This window comes from Motacilla alba, chromosome 2, assembly GCF_015832195.1.
Source record: "Motacilla alba alba isolate MOTALB_02 chromosome 2, Motacilla_alba_V1.0_pri, whole genome shotgun sequence".
Classification (NCBI taxonomy): domain Eukaryota; kingdom Metazoa; phylum Chordata; class Aves; order Passeriformes; family Motacillidae; genus Motacilla; species Motacilla alba.
Window position 1 is genome coordinate 134,069,273 of NC_052017.1, and position 21,422 is coordinate 134,090,694.

Here is a 21,422-nt window from a genome sequence, read left to right on the forward strand (position 1 = left end):
TTAGAAGGTAAGTTATTGTCTTTTCAATCAAGTAATATAGGCACTCATAGAAACATGAGATCCATCCCCTGACGCAATCACTCCTATTTTGTCTGTTCTTAATACCCTTCACTGACAAAGAATCCATAATTTGCCCAAGCAGTCTCTTACAACACCTAATTACCTTCACCATCTTTTTTAAACAGGGTGAGTTGCAATTTTTCTGCAAATGGAACATGGTTATGACTGATACAAAAGATCTCTTTCACTGGTCAGGGCTCCATAGCTTTCTTTTGAGCTGATCATCTTGTTCAGAACATATATATTCCAAAGGTTTCTGACAGAAAAAGCACGGTGAGTCTTCATGCCAGTGAAAAACTTTCTTCAAGGACACTCTTTTACAAGTCTGGTGACTGCAGAAGATACACATAAACTAAGGGACATGATAATTTCTTTAACTCAACACTTAATAAAAACTGGCAAATGTCACTTCTTTATAATAGCTTGAGAAAAGCAGAACATCACCCGTGTGAAGAAAGAAGATGCTCAGGAGCTTTGTGTTGAGAACTTCAATAGCCTATTCCCTAAGAGAGAGAGAGACCTCCTAAAAGCAGTTTCTTCTGTCTCATTGGTAGTGACTGTAGCAAGGCTTAAGAAAGGACAGGACATACCCCTCTAGAGATACTTAATCTAACTAAACACAGACATTGTCAATGAAGACATCTGCAGATGAGTTATTCTTCTCAATTCCCTTAACAATTAATGGAAAGATAGAGTTGCATTTGGCTGTGATTCAGCTTATGCCTTGGACACCTTCTATAGGATGAGACGTACCCCACAAATGCATAATTTGCTCCTCTGAGTATAAACTGTACCTGAGATAAATAGCTTGAATATAGACATCTAGACTGTATGGGTTTAAAGCAAAGTGAGAGGAACCCTTCTACTGCTGACTTTTAACAGGAACAGTTTCCATGGATGGAGTAATTGTATTTGCAGGCAAAATCACAGCCTTGTTTTGACTAACTTTTTTCTGGAGCTGCAGTCCATTAACACTCACTCATGCAGATTGTAATGATGTATTGTATATTCTTTTTAAATCTTATATAATAGTTCTGGTGTGTAACAATGTCGTGGTTATTAGAATCACAGTTTTGACTATTACGAAGCATTTTCTGCTTGTGGTTCTAAAATATAATTTCTGTCACTTGGCAGCTACACTGCCAAGAATGTAGTAAGGTGGGGGAGATGTGTAAACAATTTACTCAAGTTTCTATTCCAAATCAAAGCCAATGACACCCCAGAAGAGTCAAAATCATCTGTTTCCATTATCAATCCATGGGAAAGCTGCCTCCCCTCCAAAATTTTTCTTCCAAGATCAAGCAAAGAGGGCAAAGTTAAGCCTCCTTAGCAGGAGAGGATGCAACTTAGGCTGCACTACAAAAAGCATCTGTGGAGAAACTCCCCAGGCCATCTCATGGAGCCAGCTCAGAGCACAGAGGTTTGCACTTGCTGAGGGACACCTGCTATTGCAGTGTCCATGTTCTACTACTGCTCTTCTCGTCTGTTTCTGCCTCAAGCAGAAACAAAGAAGCCCCAAGCTGAAGAACTGAATGAAGCAAAGAGTAGATTAGCATTGGGAGAACCAGCAAGTGTCCAAATTCAGGATTTTGTAGCAGAGTAAAGAGCGAAGACATTCTTGGCCCTTTAATGAATTTCACTTCATTCGCAGCTGAGCCGTTTTATATGTGTGTTGTGCTCAGGGCTCTGGTATAGTAAAAAAACAGCTGAGGCGGCTGCTATTAATACTGATGTGCTTTACTACTGCAATGATTGTGCTCACTGCAGCTCCCCCAAACATGCCCCACTCTTTGGACACCGACTCTACTTCTCTAACCTGCGACTTGAGTATGAGAGCAACTGGTTGGACTGGTAAAACAGCAGCTAGCTGGCAGTGTGGAAGCTTGTAAAGGTTAGCCAAGCAGCCTCCAACAGTTTATAAGGAAAATGAGGGATTAAATGACAAATAATGAGATCTATATTGCCACTAAGTTTCTAAGAAGTCAAGGCAGGAGAAGGGCTGGAATACCTAGAAAAAAATCAGTGTTGAAGTTAGACACCTCATAAATTTATCCAAACTGTAGCAGGACCTGGCAGTGCACGATGTGACCAGCATGTTAAAGAAACATGTGTGAATACTAAATAGTAATATGGCTGAAACCAGGAATAAGGACTTTCAATTTGGACAGTTAGATTACGCATAAATTGGGAGTAAGTCTTTTGTTTTGCTTTAGGAGTTTAGATAAGTTACATGAGCTCCCCGTATTTTAATTTTCTCATCTCTAATACTGAGATGAGAAACGTGTATATAGAATCTGGTTATTTTCCTCAGTATGAGGTGATGCCTTGCTCAAGAAACATCATGGAAGTAATTTCTGCCTCTGCTGAAGCAAGAACGGATTATCTAACAGTGACAAACCGTCACCATCATTTTGCCTTGGCGAGTAGAATAACTGATTCCTCTTTCTTTTTAGGGATAAAAACAACAAATCACTTTATCCATGAATAAAACATGCTACCCTACAAAGAGATCATTTCCTCTCCAAATCCAGCGGTTGCCCAGACAAAATCATCTCAGAAACACCACAAAAATAATGAGATGTAGCTGAACACAAGGGGAGAACTGAAGAAAGGGAACAAAGTTAATAAATAAGGATGGGGAAAAGCACAGGAGAATTCTTTGTGAGACAGATACAGGGTTCAGAAATGAGAAGATTTTTAAATGGTCAGGATGTCAGGAGGGCGTTAAAAGAAACATTCAGAGAACAGACTTCAGTCCAGAGAGAATACTGTAATTCTCTTAACTTCAGTACAATTTATTTCAAGTCAGTCAAAAAAGATCCCAAATGTACATGACACACTACTGCAGCTATGAGGGGATGAGTGACTGGGTTGGGAGCTACAGAGGTGAATGCAGGACGGAACATCAGACCCTCCTTGACAGCTGCCTGCTGTGTCCCCGCCATCCCTGAAGGAAATCCATGGGACGTGCTGAGCTGCAGACCCCCAGATCCGAGCCCCTCCTCTGTCCCTTCCCGGCTGGCGGCTCGGGAGCTGGCACGTCTGCTGTCCCGGGAGCGAGGCGTTCTCAGCTCCCACCGCTGCTCGTCCTCTTTTCTTGTGCAGGAGAGGAGCCCTCGTCCCTGCCGCCACACAGGCAGGACATTTCTTCTGCTCTGCCCTCTCTCAGCGGGGCATTGCCGCTTGCAAGCACGGACTGCGAGCCCTTGTAAGGAGCACGGCCCGGGCGGCGGGAGACAACTAGGCGGAGGGCGGCGGCAGCAGGGCCTGCAGCGTGCCCGGACCGCTCCGTCCCGCACCGGGCACGGCTGCGGGGAGCGCTGCGTGCCCAGGCCACGCTCCGTGCCACGACCGGGCTCCGTGCCAGGGTTAGCAGCGTGCCCGGACTGCTCCGTCCCGCACCCGGCACGGCTGCGGGGAGCGCTCCGTGCCAGGGCCGCGCTCCGTGCCGGGCCCCGCTCCGTGCCGGGGCCCCGCTCCGTGCCAAGTTCCCGCTCCGTGCCGGGCCCCGCTCCGTGCCGGGCCCCGCTCCGTGCCGGGGCCCCGCTCCGTGCCAAGTTCCCGCTCCGTGCCGGGGCCCCGCTCCGTGCCAAGTTCCCGCTCCGTGCCGGGCCCCGCTCCGTGCCGGGCCCCGCTCCGTGCCGGGCCCGCGCTCCGGCCGCCTCTCGGCAGAGCTGGCCCTATTCCTGACGTTCACCGCCAGGGAAAGGGGGCTGCCCTGGCCTGATGTCCCCTCCTCAGCTCCCGCCTGACCCCGGCAAAGGCTTCTCCTAACTACAAATTGGCTCACTTTAGATATAAGGAAAAACAGCTTCCAGCACCAAATTTAAGCCTCGGCAACATATTACCATTCAAGAATTCGCACACTTCTTTAATGCCCACAGGCATAGTTAAGACTTCGCAAAAAATCTTAGGTATGCAGAGAGGTGTCTTTAGGAGAGCAATTTCAAGCTTTTGTACACTCAGCTAGTAAACACGAACTTACACTACTTTAGTCTGTGGAATCAGAAACTTGAATCTGCAGTGTTTGTTAACCTCACTGCTCTCTTAGAATCAGTCTCAGAAGGCTCTCAGGGTACGGTTTAGAGTATCAAGCCATAGAGGAAGTGTTGTTTGACTTGCTTAAGGATCACTAACATTGTCAATTCATCAAATTGATTTATATTTCTTTTCCCTAGCTTTCCAAAATTGTATCCTCTTTGCCTTTTCTCATGGCACACTGAATGATGTGATTCTGACATGTTCTCCATTTATGATTGTCAATAGCCAGGAAGATTTATAGCCTAAGGTTAAAAATATTCCTCTGGCTATGCTCTCCACTCGTTCTTTAGCTTAGGAATCCAAAACAGGGAGTTAGTTTTTAATTGACTGTAAATACTAATGCTGGATTAAAAATTCCAAATTATACCACTTTGCTATGTATGTTTCAATATATAATATTTTGTGTTCGTCAAAATGTTATGAAAAAGCCTCAGATTTTTTAGGATGACTGAAAAAGTTTTACTTGCCACTTTTTACTGTGCTGATGCTGTGATAAAACCTAAAAGTATGTTAAAATGTTCTGCATGTATTAACCATCATACTAATTATTTTAAAGCAAATGTATTAATATATTTTTTATCTATTTTTTCATTTTGTTAAGTTTTAAATTTGGTGTAAGAAAATATCTGAAGCTCTACCATTAATAAATGAATGCTGACTAGGATCAGACTCAAAGTCACCTACATTAAAGCACAAAGTCCTTCAATTGCATTATTCACATTTTTTTAATTCCCTATATTTTTCATCCATTTATTTAACTTCTGGGACTGATCTTTAGCATCACTAAACAAGACAGTAATATCTTTAAAAGCTCCTCACATAAAATGAAGACTGTCCATATCTTGCATCTTAACAAGCAAATGAATCATAGATCCACACAGAGGATAAATTCTCACTTTATTCATTCACAACATACATGGATCCTACATGTGTAAACTCTTCCTTGTGTCATGGCTGTCCTGGAGTTATTTTCTCTCATGTCCTGCTTTCTTGAAGGATTGTTACATTACTAAACGAATCCCCCAACAATACTGAACTAAAATGGGTCCTAGATGCTATTTATTAGGTGGTGAGCCCAAATGTCTCTACATGCCCCATATCTCATGCACAGGACGCAGACTTCCATATTTGCTTCCATTGGTAAGCTGCAAATTAAACTATTCTGGTTTTCTTCCTTAGCAAGTATCACTTGTCTGAACAGCAATTCTGACTGGATTATTATTGAACTGACAGACTGGTTTCACAATAAAGAGAAAGGTTTTTTAATAGCACACTGGGGAAAAAAAAACAACAAAAAATTACTCTTTTTTTCATTTTCAATTGGTAAAATGTAGAACTAGCTGTGGTACCTACAAAAAGTAGGTGGTGAGTTTTCTGTGCTTTAAAATAATGCCCTCAAACAAACTTTGCATTTACAACTTATTATGTGAAATTGGGGTCCCTACCTTCCTACTTGGTTCCTGTAGAAGTAGCAGAAAATAACAGAAGAGCAGAAAATTACAGATCCAGAAAAGAGATTTCATACACTGTTCCCTTTTTAGAACATTTTAAGCTTTATTAACAAAACAGTTTAAACTTTGAATTAAGTGATGAAGCTCCTTGGCATCAGAAAACAGCTTCGAAAACCACTGTTTCAGTTTCCAAGAAGAAAAAGCTTAATACCAAAACCATTTCTGTTTCCAACTATAACAGTATCTGGCATAATGTGATATTGTAACAGTAATTGCCGTCTCTTGGTGAGTGTGGATGGCTTTCTGTTCCACAGTAAGAGCAGAGGTATGCAGTGGAAGGGTCAGCTTCGAGCTTGGCAGAACACAGCATATGTAATTTTAGGCAAGTCGTTTGAGACCACGTCCAAGAAAGGCAGCAGGCAACACTTACAGTGCGTAACTTCAGGGCCTGGTCTCCTCTTACAGCTCAGGTGAAGGACTGCATAACTGGGGAATTGTCTAAATCTAGCTAGGAGAGAGGTCACTGAGAACAGCAACTGGACTGAGTGCCTGTGGTGTACCATTGCCTGTCTCTTGCCAAGACAAAGTTGTGGGCAGGTGCACAAGCACAGAGCACAAGCACAGAACCAAATGTCCAAACCCCTCCCAAACGCTTCAAACACACATTTCTGAAATTTCAGCTCCTTCAGCGTTAGATGATAGCTGATGGAGCTTTTAGAAGGATAAAAATATTGGATTTATATGCCTAAAAGTTCTGTCTGTCCCACATTAGGCACTCCAGCAGCACTGAACTCTCCAAGTTAATTTTTCTTTTTGCCTCAGCTATTTCAGTGTTACCCATAATGTGCGGAGCAGGTGTGTGCTAAATTCTTTTTGCATCTGGATCATAATCATTCTGTATTCGCTCCTTTACATGTGGAACAAGAATATCAGCTGCCTACTCATATACTGTGAGAACAAATATATAAATATTTTTGTAAAGTGTTCAGGTAATACAGACACTGGCATTTTAAAATTAGATGGAAGTACAGCTATGCTATTTTTAGATCTAAACAATGTAGTCACTTAGAAGATCAAAAACGACTTTAGAGGGAAAAAAAATCAGGCACCCCCCTCTTTCTAGACCACCATTTAAATTCTAGATAACGCCTTTTAGCTGTCCAGGTTGTGATATGTAATTACACTGTCGATAATATTAAGAATTAGTAGTTTATTTGAGTCAGAGGAGGAACATAAATACAGAAAGCATTCTTGATACTAAGGTTCATTTGTTGATAGAGCTAGGGGATTGATTTTGATTTTGACTGAGAGATTTCCTGTGAAAAATCTTGTCAGAATAAATGTCAGACAACTAAGTTTCTGGTGATATTTTCTAAACCCCAGTTTCTTTAGTATACAGGAAGTTAAAAATCCATCACCTTTTTTTTTTTTTTTTTCTCAGTATATTCAGTAGAGCTACATGTATTTCTTACTAACTATACAGTTTTGAAATTGAGAGCCTTATTTACTAAGAAACACTTCATCTCCACAGCAGAAGCTGTGATGCCAGAAGGGAAATAGTGGAGAGGACACAGAGGTGGGCACGGCTGGCCCCATTCCTGTCTGTAGATACCCTCAGAGCTTCTCTGACCCATGGTCAGAAATTATCACTGTGGTGGCTCACTGCCCACAGTGTCTGGGGCACACGAAGAGTGTATTGGTTTTGCATGGCCTGGTTTTTGATAGCAGGGGGGCCACAGAGGAAGGGAAGCTGCTGGAAGCTTGCTGGCCAAAACTGGGCCAAATGAGAGAGGCTGGTAACAGCTCTGTGATGACATATTTAAGAAGGAAATCTCAACAAAGTCAGGTTTTTCTCCAAGTCAGAGAAGAAGAGAGCCCTTGCTCCCAGCCTGGAGCAGCCTGTCCCTGGAGGACTGCAGCCCATGGAAGAGTGACCCACGCTGCAGCAGCTCTGGGAGGATTGTCTGCCTGTGGGAGAGACTCACCTATGCAGCAGCTGTGGCATGGGAGTGGACCCACACAGGAGAAGTTCACGGAGAACTGTCTCCCGTGGGAGGGACCCCATGGCCTCACAGGGGAAGGAAACCTCTCCCGGGGCAGCTGAAGAAAATCTCGGCGATGAACTAACCAAACCCCCACGCTCTGTCTCCCTGCACTGTCGGCGGGAAGGAGGGAGAGGTTGAGGGGAAAAAGTCGCTTTAAGGGCTTATTTTGCTTCTCATTATCCTCCTCTGATTCTGTTAGTAATAAACTTCATTTTGCAACCTTAAATTGAGCCTGTTTTCCCCTTGAAGTGTTTCTCTCTGTCCTTAGTCACTCATGAGCCTTGTGTTAATTTTGTTCCCCTCTCCGCTGCCCAGCTGTGGCCGGGGAGGGTGAGCGAGCGACTCTCGGGGGTGCCAGGCGACGGGCCAGCGTCAAACCACGCACAGAGAAACCGATGGCTCACCCTTGACGATTCATGTCCCTCAGCAGGATGCCAGGGGCAGGAAAAACACAGGCAGTTCTCATGCTGAACCCAAACCGCACCGGGCACCTCTGCGCCCGGCGTGTGTTTAAGGTGTAAAACCTCATGCCATGCGAACTGGTCCTGGACAGTTTATAAGGACTGTAACACAGGAAATTAATCTGCAGCCCTTAGTGCCACCTGCAGTTTGCCATCTGCAGCCCTTAGTGCCACCTGGGCTCTGAGGTTTTAACCCTGGTGCCCGCGGGCGGGATAGGAACGGAGCGCCGCGGACTGGGGGGTCACGCGTGGCCCCGTCACCGCGCCCCCAACGCGAGCAAGGACTAACAGAGCCCGAAGAAAGGCCCGGCGAGACAGGCGCCGGCTGAAGCTCCGGTCCTTCGGGGGCTCCTCTCCAGCGGGACGAGGCTCTCTCTGGCCGCCGCGACGGTGACGGAGGGGACGTAGGGAGGCCCGCGCGGCCCCGGCCGAGCGGCGCGGGCGCGGCAGGCATCGGGCGGGCACGCTCCATTGCCGGGCTCCGCTCCGCCGGGCCGGCCCCGCTCCCGCCCTCCCGCCAATGACGGCCGGGGCCGTCACTGCGCTGCGTCACGGCGCGGCCGCCAAGATGGCGAAGGTGTCGGAGATGTACGACGTGACTTGGGAAGGTAACGCCGCGCAGCCGGCGGTCCCCGCCCGGGGCAGGGGCTGTGCCCGGCCCGACCGGCCCCTGGCTGCGGGGAGGGGGCGGCGCTCCTGGAGCGCGGCGGGCTCGGGCCGGCGCCGGGCGGCCGTACCCAGGCCTGGGGATCAGCAGCGAGGGGCGGCGGTTCTGGCGGCCTCCCGGCTCCTTTGGCTGTGAGCAGCTCGGCCCTTCGGTGCCCGCAGGTCCCCGGACGGTGACACGCACCTGGCCCGGAGTGTCCCGCGCTGCCCGGTGCGCGGCGGGCCAGCATCCCCTCGCCTGTCCTCGCCTCCGCTCCGCGGGCACCGACCCCGCGTCTCCCGGGCACGGCGGCGGCCGCTGCGTCGCCGCTGGCCGGCCTTCTTCCCCTGGGTACAGCGCTTACCAGCAAAAATGGTCTCTCGGCAGGGTCAGCAGTTTGCGTCTTAGTTCATCTTTTGGTGAACTGAAAATTTCCTGATACTCTCGTAAAGCTCGATGATAAGCATTTATGGGGAAGCTTCAAGAAGGTCTGAAGTGACAAAAGTTTTTGAGAATCCCGCCCTCCAGGTCTTTGCAGCTCTCACGTCTGTTCTATCATAATGCTGATTTATTTTTCATATAGCAATGCTGTCTGAGCTTTACTTGACATTCTCAGTGGTTATTTTTCCATAGCCAGTATTAGCATGGGAGCTCAAGACAGCACTCAAGCCCTTTCCAGTCTCCTATCAAGAATAAATGAATGGTTTATAGTAACAATTTTGGCCATAAAGGGGGAACTTTTAGCTAGGTACCATGCCCTGCAAACATTATAGTGTAGAGAAGATAATGCAGAGAGAAGTAATGTGATCTTGGGTTTTCATTTACGTACTGCCAATCTGTGAAGAAGTCATTGAGTAGTAGAATAATTCCCCAGTCATGAATTAATGCTTAGTTTGATTTTGTAGCTAACAGGAGGAACATGGGGAAACCTTGATTAACCATTCTTTTATATCTCTTGAAGATACTTGTGAAGGTATTTGTGAAGCTCAGCTTGGGTGGAGATCACATAGATCATTACTGGTGTTACTGTTATATTTTCACAGAAGTTGCCCTAAACCACCTTGTGTTGAAAAATTTTCCAGTTTTTATTATTCGTGAGCAGATGTTGTTACAAAATACAGGGACTTAGTTGATTGGGGGGTTTTTGTGGGTTTTTTTTTTGTGTTTTTTTTCCTGTTGTTCTTGGATAACAGTGATGGAAAAGAGCAATGAGCTTTTTCACAGATGGGTAACATGCATGTGGACATGTCTCTGTACATTTAGCCCTAGATTGTTTTGGCCTAAGGTATTGCAGAGTGTATGCTTATACTCTTAACGTTGAAGCTTACTGCTTCTGGACTTGGCTCATTCATGCTGAAGTGAGCTTCCTACTCTTCGAAGTAACCTCCGCATTTTGTTTCCATGAATTCTGATTGACAGTTGTGGCATTGTGCTAGGTGTAGAGTTTTGCATGTGGGTGGGGTTAAATGAGAAATTTCAGAGGACCAGCTTATGAGTTTTACCATATCAACTTCTCAGTCTCTTCAAGTGTTCATCCAAATGAAAGGCTGGTGTGTGTTTGTACAAGGGACTGTCTCCACTTTGGAAGCATGCATTTGAAAAATTCTGTTGTTTTTTTTTTTTTTTTTTCTCTATTGGAAGAGATGAAAAGTAAAGTGAAAAAGGAGTCCTGCAACACACCATGAAAGGACTCTTCTTAAAAAAAGATAGCTTTTCTCTTTTCTCTGTGTGAGCTTTAACAGCTCCTGGTGCAACATAGCTTTTCATGAGTGAGGTGATCCCAGCAGTGTTGTGACCTAGTTCCTAGCAAAGAACTTGAACACAGCTCTAGGAATTTTATGTAGCTCATTTCGAATATCTCTAAAATGCCTAATTTATGTGAAAGTAGGTGTATGGTTCATATGTCCTTTATATACCCAGGCCTTTCTAAACAAGACATTTTATACTTATATATTTCTTTAAGACCAATCTGCGATTCAAGGTTAGGAAAGAGTAACATTACAAATGAAATAGTTGCTTTGCTTTTCACTCAGGTTCTTTGAGACAGAGGTAGGAGTTAAATTTTTTAGGTACATGCTTGGTACAGGTGGTTAGGAAAGATAACTGAAAACGGTTTTCCAGTGTGGGAGCTGTGGTTTTTATTTTTTATTTCTTTACTTTGTTGCTCTATCTCAAGCTTTAAAGTGTATTTGGAAATCTGTGTAGCAGGAACACATCTTGTTTAACTTTATGGTCTTGATCAGTTGGATCATCAATGGATGATCCAATATCACAGAGTACTGTGGTATTGAAAGAGAAGCTTATATGTTGTTATGTAACATGTATTTTACAGTAAAGCTTATTTACTTGAGACAAAGGTGATGTGTTGCTCCTTTTTTTTTTAAATGCTAGTTCTAATTATTGTAGAGAAAATGGCATATTTCCTGGTTCCTTCATAAACAAAAGAATTGGAAACTATATGGAGTGACAGGAAGCCAAAAACTGTGAGTGTAGTCGAGGAGTGTGATGTAGTACGCTTGCACGTCACTTGGTACTTGGTGATGTTAGTCTCTTACTAGGACTTTCTTAAGCTATGTAGAACTTTGTAGAATAATTATTTATCATATTTTCAGTGATACATTAAAAATTAATTTGTCCCATGAGTGGAAATATTTAAAAAAAGCAAACACCTGTGTAACTTCATTTTAGGAGCAGGTTTTGGAGTACACAAGTGTAAAATTAGCACAATCTGCAAACAGGCAGCAGTTCAAAATAACAATTGACTTTCACAGAAAATGCATCTGATATAGTATCAGAATTGGACAGAATGAACCAGATTTTCTTTTCTTAACCTTGCACAGCAGCATAATGGTGTTAAACACATCACATCCCTGCTAAAGGGAAGCAGTGCCTTTCAGCTGTCACTGCTGAGCTTTTTGGGGATCTTTGGCTGCTGTCACAGCAACTCTTGTTTCAGTCAATAATTCTGTTAAGTGGTTATCAAAATGAAAAAGAGAAAGGAATGGCATATTTTAAAATAGCTTTCTTTTGACATAAATTGAAAAAGTGAAGAAGTATTTTTTAGATTTTTATTAGCTCTGAGTGCTTCTTGCTTAAGTTCTCTGTAACATTAAATTAGTACTGCTATTTTCTGTATTAAAAATTGCACTTCTTCAATAGTGGCACTTTAAAAGTTTTCATTACCATGTTCATGTGAGACTTTTTTTCAAGGAACTCTGTCATTTTTGAAAATATCATAAAATGCTTTATAAGATGAAGTTTATCAGTGTGTGTATTTCTTGCAAATATGTGTATCTGGGAACACGTTTTATACAAAAAGAGAAAATTCCAAATGAATTTAAAAACCAAGCACTTGTGTCTTTAATGTTAGGTGGCAAACTCCCTTTCTCTGATTTAGAAATTGAATTCATATTCACTTTGTATGGCAAGTCTCTAGGAAATAGGAAACAGTCTAGCATTTAATCTCTGTAATAATCTATGTGCAATTATCTGTGTCTGAGGTGGTTTTGTTGTGTTCTGTGCTGTCTTTGCTTTCTTTTAGCTATTCCTAATTTTCAGTTGTAATCAAAGGGTCAGATCAGTTTACTCTTGAGTTTTATGTATGGATTTTTGGGATTACAGCAGGCAAAGGTGAGATGCTGATTTTTTTATTTTTTTTTTTTAACTGGAGCCCTTTTGACAGCAGAGTTGCCAGGGTCAGAGGCTGCATCTGCAGCACCCAGCGTGATGCCTGTGCCTCTGCCTGCACCTGCCAGATGAGAGTGCGCAGAGGTGGGCTCTGGGTGAAGATTTGGTGTCTGTAACAGAGATATCAATATACAAATGAGCTCTGGAAATATAATGGCTGCGGGGTCCCTGAGTTGCTGCTGTGGTAGCAGCAATATACCAAGGTGACATTCTGGAGTTTGCAGTTTCTGTCAGCCCCAAAGTGGTGATTTCCTTCATTTCATCAGGTGCTTTTAGATATCAAGGACTTGAAAACTATGATCCAGTTCATCAGTGGAAGTGCAGGTAGTTATAGGAGGATTATTTCATATCTGGTTGCTCAGGCGGTGTGAACTGACAGACACCTTGCTGGACGCAGAAATGAAACACAGGTTGTGTCTCTTGGCTTGCGTGGTTTTGGGCAAAAGCAAACCAAGTGCCTCCGGTCCTTAGACCTTGTAACATTTTGATTTACACATGCTAGGGATGCCAATTTAGAAAAACCCAAATCTAAAACAAATGTATCAATTGCTCTGCACCAGACTATAGGTGACAGGAGAAGTTTTAATTAAAACTTAGCCATTTCTTTACCTTGTTCTTTTAATTCTAAAATCTGCAATTGTGTCTCCCCTACCTTGTATTATGTCTCTAAGACTCAAGTTATTATTGTCTGACTCTTTTGATAGATTTCTTAGTAAAAAATTCATTGTTTGACAACATTGTAAAAAGACTTGTATAATTTTACTGCACTTCTTAGTGTTTTCTTTCTTCTACCTTTTACATAAAATTCAGTATTTCTAAAATCAATAAATGTTTCATTCATCAGCTGATGCTCTACTCTTCGTCCTAGAAGTTTTTTTCCATTGCTGTAAATGTTGGACTTGTGTGATGAATGGTAAAGGTACCTTCTGTTAATACATAATTCAGACACTATTCCATTTGGAATCACACTGGAATGAGGGCATTGATAATTTCCAAGTAAATGAGTGGGTGGAAATCAGACAGTTTATTTATTTTTAGGCGTTTAGCTTGTCAGCTTTTGTGAATGTTTGTGTTCACTCACATTCTTGCCGTCTAACGTTGAATTTCCAGGGACCATCATATGTCTAGAACCATTTAACTTTGCCCATGCATATGAAATGTAACCCTGTGGTGGTTTTGGTTGAATTTCAAAACGCAAAATGTAGCACAAAAACAGTCTTATGAGTGATCCGAGATCACTTCAGGTAGATGGAACAACTTTTAGTGCTTAATTTTTAACTGTCATTTACATTAACTCTGTGTTTCGAAGTGCAAGAAAAACTGACACTGTTTAGATCTATCACTGTATTTGTTTTTCCAGATGTGGTAAAGTTTTAAAAAAATACTAGCAACAGTTATGCTGGTACCTTCTTATTAGTAAAGCCACTATCTAGTAATGAAAACTATTTTCCTTAAGTTTTCTCAAAATTTTTTCTTGTGTATAGAACAGCTATACTTACATAAATGCATGTGCATATAAAATCACATTCTTAGCAATTTCCTGGTCTAGAGGCTAAATAAAGCTCAGGCAAGGTAGCGTTCTCTACTTGACTTAATAAGTATGTCTGCTCTCTTGGAGATCTTAAATGTACTCTTGAAACAAAAATCTTAATAATAAAATAAACTGTTGTTTCTACCTTACCTAGGTAAACTGATATTTTTTATACCTTTGGATACTTCCTGGTGTAGAAAGCCTTCACATCCATGTGTACTTTTATTGAAGCTCTTTTCTCTAGGAGTGTGTAGATTCTTTTCAGAGTGGAAGTTCTAATGTTTTTTCTAAAATTTCAAGTGAAAATTTATCCACCTGTAGCAGAAATGCAATTTTAGTGTTGTTTGTAAATGTGTGAAACTAGTCAGGAGAAATCTCTTGTAGCCTATTTTACCTCACAATGGATAAATTTTATTCTTTACTGGATAACTAGGTATACATTTTTTTTACTTCATGTGTTATTGTCCTGGGAGACTGCTAACTTAGAAGTTGAATTGATAATGTTAGAGCATGAGCACAGTTTGGGTAATAAGGTTTCAGAGATCTGTTCTCTAGTAATTTTTTAATTTTAGTAGAAGTCACTTTCATAGCTCTGTTGCTCTCTCATCCCATTCTTCAGATGTGTGTCTTATCTATCATATGCACATTCAAATGCCATTACTATCTGAAAATCTCAATTTTTTTTTTGCCCCTTTGCCCACAGATATGCGTGATAAAATGCGGAAATGGAGGGAAGAAAACTACCGAAACAGTGAACAGATAGTGGATGTTGGAGAAGAGTTAATTAATGAATATGCATCTAAACTTGGAGATGACAGTAAGTAAACAATTATTATTTTAAAAGTTTCCTTGTCTGATTGGTTTTCTTTTTTCAGTCTGTATTTTAGTTAACAGGCTTTATATGGTCTTCCAGTATGTGCTGATGTTGATGAAGTATATATTGCTTTCTTAGTCTAATAGGCTTCCAGAATTCCAAGAGCTTATTTCTTTCCCTAATGTGGGCTGCAGTGAAAACAGCCCTAACAATTACATGATAGAGCTGTTAGCTTGCTATAGTAGTATTTAGACTCTAAGGTGAAAACTTCATTTGAAACTGTTACTAAGATATTATTTTGCATGATTTTCTGTTCTTCAACTCTGTGACAGAAATTGAAGCAAGCCCTCACAGGGATCTGTCTAGAACATGGCAGTTATGATGTTGGGAAGATAGAGAATTAGAGCTTTTTTGCCTCTCAAGATGTCAGAAAGTACTTTGGCACTAAAAGCACTAAATTGTTTAAATAAGTTGTTGATTAATTCCAGCAGTTTCTTAATTTGTTCGTGTTTCAGCCATGATTTGTGGGAGTAGAAGGGGAAAAATGTACAGACAGAATTAATTAATCCTGTTTACATGATAGGTGCTTCCTATTATCTTAAACAAACCCCAAACCAATTATCTGCATTTTGTCTCTTTGTGTCCAGTTTGGATAATTTATGAGCAGGTGATGATTGCTGCCCTGGACTGCAGTCGAGATGATTTGGCCTTGGTAAGTTTTCAAGCTGACTTTTCTTTCACCCTGTATGTATTCATCCTGGGTGTCTCTTCCAGATAGTTTTCTGGAAGTTATAGCATATTCTGAACTCCATAGCTTGGACTGGTAGAAAGAATATCTATCAAGAAATACACAGCTATGAAGAAACTGCCACCACCTACCTCCTCTAAGGCATAACTTTTATTTAGACAGATCACATCTCTTCCAATAGCCATGAAAATATTTACAGCTATTCTGGTATGGGCTAAAGGTCAAGAATAATATTGAAGTTGCCATATTGTACAGAGAGTGTTTGTTTATTGAAAACCTCTCAAATTATATTGGTTTTCTGAATGTTTTGAGGTAAAATGACCCGTCTTACATATATTATATGTCATGTTGGCTACCCTGAAAGAAAGTCACATATTGGAGCAGGTCTTCAAGATTAATGAGGAGCTGGACTGCATAGTGTGTAAGGAAAGGCTGGGAGATCTGTGTTAAATCTTAGGAAAGCCAAGAAGGGATTTTTGAATACTGATGGGAAGGAAGGTGTAAAGAAGGTGGGCACATATTTTCATAGGTGTGCAACAGAGGACAAGTGTGGGACATAAGCTGTAACAAAGGCAAGTATATTTACATATTATGAAAAATTTAGTGAATGCTTTATGACAATGGCACCTTGAAGCTGTGGAATCTCCTTTGGAAATGCTTAAAATAGACTGGGATATGGCTCTGCTCTCCCTTGGAAACTGGCTCTGTTTTGAGTGGAGATTTGGAGCAGGTGACCTCCAAAAGTCCATTGCAATCCAAGTTATTTGGTGGTTGTTGATAAAAATATTGTTAATGGATATTTCAGTCAATTTGTCTGCAAATTTAATTAAATGATAGAAATAACAATTGAGATAGAACTAATTTATTTTTAACTGTAACCTGTTTGTTAAATTAAAAACAAAAAAAAGCCACTTGAAACAAACGAACAAAACAACCCAGTCAACTTAGCTGAGCTTTTAAAGGCAAAATCAGGAAGAGGCAAAAGTTTGTCTTACAGGAAAATGTTAATAATCTTTTCACTGCTCTTTCAAAAAACAGTCAGAAGACAACAGAGGCTTATCTTGTGCCCTGAAAGCCATCAAGCTTATTCTAAGTAAAAAGCCATTTTCAGGGCTGCAGGTCTTTCACTGCAACTACTCCTCCAGTGCCTTGTTCTCCGTCAGATGACAAAATACCTCATAAAATCTTTGAGGTTTGTGTGATGTCATTTGGGTAAAACTTAATGCAAGGGGGTTGAAGGTAGGCAGAACTAGACAGGGTTATCTGGCCATATATATATATATATATATATATATATACGTTGTAATGGAATATACTGGAAAATGTAGTGCGAGACTTTGAACTTGTGAACCCACTGAACTTCCCTCTCTTTTGTCCCTCAGAAGAAAATACTGTTGTAGTATAGAAGTTTGTTTAAAGAAAAACAAATGGTCTTACTGTTTAAATAAATAAATTTCTGTGTCCTGATTTATATGTAAGACAGATTTGGTCTTTATTTTCAGGGTCTTTTAAAGAAGACTTTCACAAAATTGTTGACGGAGCCAGTGTTGAAAGATCAGTTGTGAAACGTTCTTTGTTTTTGCTAACCCTGGCAGGGAGTTTAAATTTCAGTGTCTGTGCCCTTTAAGGGATATTGCTTGAGATGAGAGAATGCAACATCTTGTATGTGGCTTGGAAATGAGATTAAAAGCATAGGTGGAAACGTATAGGGTTTTTGGTGGGTTTTTTAAATTGGATTGATTTATAATAAATAAGTAGTTAATTCAAACAAGTTAACATCATCTGTGGTATTTTACTAGAGCTGTAGCTCCAAAGTGGACAAACAGCTTTGACTCCTCTGTTTTTTTAGCGGTGAGATTTTGACAGCTGGGATGCATTTTGCTTGGGGGGATAGGTATCATCATCTACTCCAAAAGAGAAGCTGAGGTAGTTTTCAGAGTAATTTCTCTGATTTTCATCTTTTGTTTTTCTTTCCTTAATTATTACTTTGTCCTTTCTGTCCTGCACCAAAAACCCATGTGTAATGCATGCCCCTGCTGCAGCCAGCCAGTTGGTTCGCACAGGAGGTTTAGTGCTATCACCTATTGTTGTCAGCACTTGCATTACCAGTGTTTTACCTGCTGAAGTCCCGGTTTACATTTCTCTGCCTTTGTCTGATGTTTAAAAAGTCAGAAAGCAAATGAAATGCAAGTTGAAATTTCACATGCAAATTGTGTTTGCCATTGTAACTGAGAGAATTCTAAGAGAATATCCCAAGTAGATTACTGACATGGTGCAAAACCAGTCCTCAATAAAATAAATTATTATGGAGATTACAAGTCCCAGTTTAAAAAGAAGGGACTCAATGCTGCTGAGTCCAGAACATTTTGAAGATACAGGTTGTGTAGTTTATTCATGTGCTTTTGGTTTTATCAGTGTTACAGTGAGTTGTTCATGACTTTCCTACAACTTTTCCTGTCACTTTATTGCGTCTGATAGCTTAATCTACAGTTTATTTTGGCCCCTGGACTCCTGTGTTCAGTTGAGTAATTGTTGTGTAGTGAGATCTAATGTGAACAATTCTTATCTTGTGTTACTCCTGCACTTGAGCACTACTTTCATATTGTCAGTGAAGATTTTTTAGATGTAAAAGTCTGTCTACAGTTTGTGGACTTTAGTATTGTAAATCTTGTAATTTTTTCTATTTGTTAATTTTTTGAGATAAATAGTTCATGTGTTTATAAAAATCACTATCCTTCAGGGTTCACTGATCACTAGACCACAGGATGGATTTATTGTATGCAAAAGTTCTTTTTAAAGTCTACAAGGTTGTCAGGGTTTTAAAAGCTGGAGTGAATCTACTTTTCTGGAGTTTTATGTAAATTTTTCTGTCCCTTAAGAATGGTCAGAGATTAGTTCTGTCATCTTGTAACATGCTACTAAGTACATGTAGTTTTTTCTGACTAGGGCATCAGCAGTTCACCTAGGCATCACTCAAAGTGCCAGTAAGCAATTTCTGTGCTAAACCTGAGCCTTTCTATGTGAAATTGCATTGTAAGGATCTTGGTTCTTTGCAAATTAGGTTGATTGTGATGAAAGTAGTCTGTTCTTGCTTTAGGCTAAGCATCACAACTTTAGTCGCTGTTGCTTTTCTCTCTTCTATTTCTTAGCATCTGGGAGAGATGAGAATATTCCTCTAGGATGTGCTTTAGCAACCTGTTTATCTACAAAAACAAAGAGGGATCCTATTGATTGTTACTGATTTGTACTTTGTCCTTTGACCAGTGGATTTGATTAGATGGAGCAGATTATGCAGATTATGCTGCTAGAACCTTATGTCTGAAGAACAAGTTTCTAAGTTGAGTTGCATAAATAAGTGCCTGGAAGAGGATTCAGTGTGAAGCTTTTAACATGATGCACACCACTGGTCTGTTTTGAGACCCTGTGGGCTGTCCTGCCTCCCTCTGTCATGAGTCAGCTAGGAACTTCACAATGCTATTTAGCCACATCCATGATAGGTTATGAGTTAGCTCGCTGTGGGGAAGTTGTGACTCGGTCCCTCTACCAAACATCCTCTACTAATCCAGAAAAATCTGCCTGTGATGAATTCTTTTTATCCAGCCCAGGTGTCTCGTTGATTTCAGGAGTTAAAAATTATGCTTCGTCTGCCAGCAGGCTGTACCCAAGCCAGTGGCAAACATTTTCTTTGGATTTCAAAGTTTTATTTTAAAAATAAACACAGAGCATTGTGTTAGCATAGTTTGTTCCATTGTGAAATATCCATTTATTAAAGAGGTATCACTTAAGCTCTCACTGTCTTTGTTTTTTTTACTGTCTTGTGTTACTGTGAGGCAACTAAATAGAATTTAAGTTTTAATAGTGTCAGAGCTGTTTTAGTAGGTGTGTGTAATTTTCTGGGCAAAGAACTATTTCCAAGGGGGCCTGACAATCTAATGCCCTGTATGAGAGATGCTTCTTATTAGCAGTCATCTAACAGACAGAATTTCAGTTTCCAACCTTCTGTTTGTCAATGCATTTTATTGCTTGTTTCAAAAATAGGTATTTACTTTTACTCAGAACTGGCAGGCAGGTAGTTGAATTATGAGTGAAGGCCTTTCTTTTCCAGTTTTTTTTTTTTTTTTTTTTTTTCTTCTAGCTTCTGTGAAGATAATTATATTCACAATAGTATTTATGGTTCTTTGTGTAGTTTTGTCTTCAGGAACTGAGGCGGCAGTTTCCTGGGAGCCACAGAGTTAAACGATTAACTGGAATGAGATTTGAAGCCATGGAAAGGTAAAACCTGAATTTTAAAAAATGTGCTTTCTGTCTGAAAAAAATGTTTGCTCTTTCTTAAAAAAGCATTCAGCCATTGCAAAGTCGCAAAATAATGCTAGCAGTTTCTTTATAGGAAATAACAGTGTCCATGATCATATTAAGATTTTTCGACATCTGTGTTGTATTTTTGCAGGTACTGTGCAGTGTTTCATTTTTGCAATCTTCCCATCAGAGATCATAGAGCAGAAGGATCTCATACTTCACAGCATAAGCCATTATACAGTAGAACACTGCACAGTTTTTTGGCAAATTCTGTGAGGCCTAGGTTTCATCAGAGAGCCAGGGCAGCCTATGGAAACTAGTGCCAGCGTTTTTTTGCTTTAATTGTTCTGCTGTACTCCTTATTACTGCAGGATGCAGCTCTTTACCCTTGTTTCCTGAGTGTGGGTGAATGAACTTAAAAATGCTTAAATCTATAGAGTCTGTTATAGAAACAAATCAAAAAACAAATGGAATAGAATGGCTGAACATAAAAATCAGACTGACCTTTTTGAAATATCATGTAGAAGGGTTGTAACATACTAAGTTCAACAGAAATTACTAAAATGAACAGATCAAAACTTTGCAACTTTCCGAATGAATGACCTCTGGACTTGAGGATTAACTTTATTGTACACATTTCTCCTTGGATACGTCTTCGTTGTCAACATTCTGTTCTATAGCACTTGTCTTGGGTGTTAAGAATGACTTCCAGTGCATTTGAATGACAGGAAATCTGTTCCATGCCACATTTTGCACAAAGTTGGCGAGTTTGGAGCCTTTGGACCATCTTGATAAAAAGGAATTGGAAGTACAGCCTAAATGTTTTTTTAAAAGATACTTATTAACATATGTTCTTCATCCATTACATTTTTGCAATTAGCTTTGAAATGGTATTTGCAATTAGCTTTGAAAATGGTATTTGATATTAAACACTGGTAAATGTCCATTGCTTGGATCAACAAGAATGAATAAATGGACTCCATTCACAGGAGCTGCCTCAGGGCAGCCAGATTTTCTGTTTCACACTCACTTTATATAAGGTGTGTATTTTTGAAAAAATTCCATTAAACTTAGCTCTCTTGTCTTCATTTTATTTAGGGTAGGAAGACAGAGAATTACAACAGTTTTTTCCGCTTCCTGAAACCTATTCAGAAGTACAATGGATCATAATTCCATTCAGGCTTATGTGTCTGCATTAAAGATGTTACTGCATGGGACCTGATCTTTGTGGGAGATAAATGCTGCACAAACATCATGTGTGGTTTCACCAATGAAGCACTATTGAGATCAGAGTATGAAGGAGCAGAGGAAGTAACAAAATCCGAAGTTTCATGTTCACAGGTTTTCTCTAGAAGTCAGAGCAGAAAGAGACTTCAGCTCGGGGTTGTTTTGAACAGGAACCCATCTGCAGGTGCTCTAAGCCTTGCCCCAAGGTGCATGTCTGTCTCCCCTGACTGAAAAAGAAATCCAGAAAGATTTAGGATGCAGGCATCATGTTTCCCTTCAATTGAAGGGAACTTCTTATTAATTAAATTCTAAGTGACTTGTAGGATCTAGGGAGGATCCTGCTTTCCCCAACAGGAAAAGGAAGCAGTGAAGAACATCCCCGTAGACTGGGACATCCCTGTAGACACTTGCTAAT

The 21,422-nt window shown here is 40.9% G+C and overlaps 1 protein-coding gene across 1 annotated transcript in view; it reads left to right on the forward strand.

The window, feature by feature from the left end:
* The first annotated feature begins 8,531 nt into the window (after window positions 1-8,531).
* The window catches only part of EMC2 (ER membrane protein complex subunit 2), a 36,628-nt gene continuing 23,737 nt past the window's right edge, over window positions 8,532-21,422 (forward strand). The window contains exons 1-4 of the mRNA XM_038128187.1: window positions 8,532-8,666; window positions 14,626-14,739; window positions 15,384-15,448; window positions 19,671-19,756. Coding sequence (XP_037984115.1) covers window positions 8,579-8,666; window positions 14,626-14,739; window positions 15,384-15,448; window positions 19,671-19,756 — 353 coding nt within the window. The 5' untranslated portion in view covers window positions 8,532-8,578. The remainder of the gene's footprint in view (window positions 8,667-14,625; window positions 14,740-15,383; window positions 15,449-19,670; window positions 19,757-21,422) is intronic.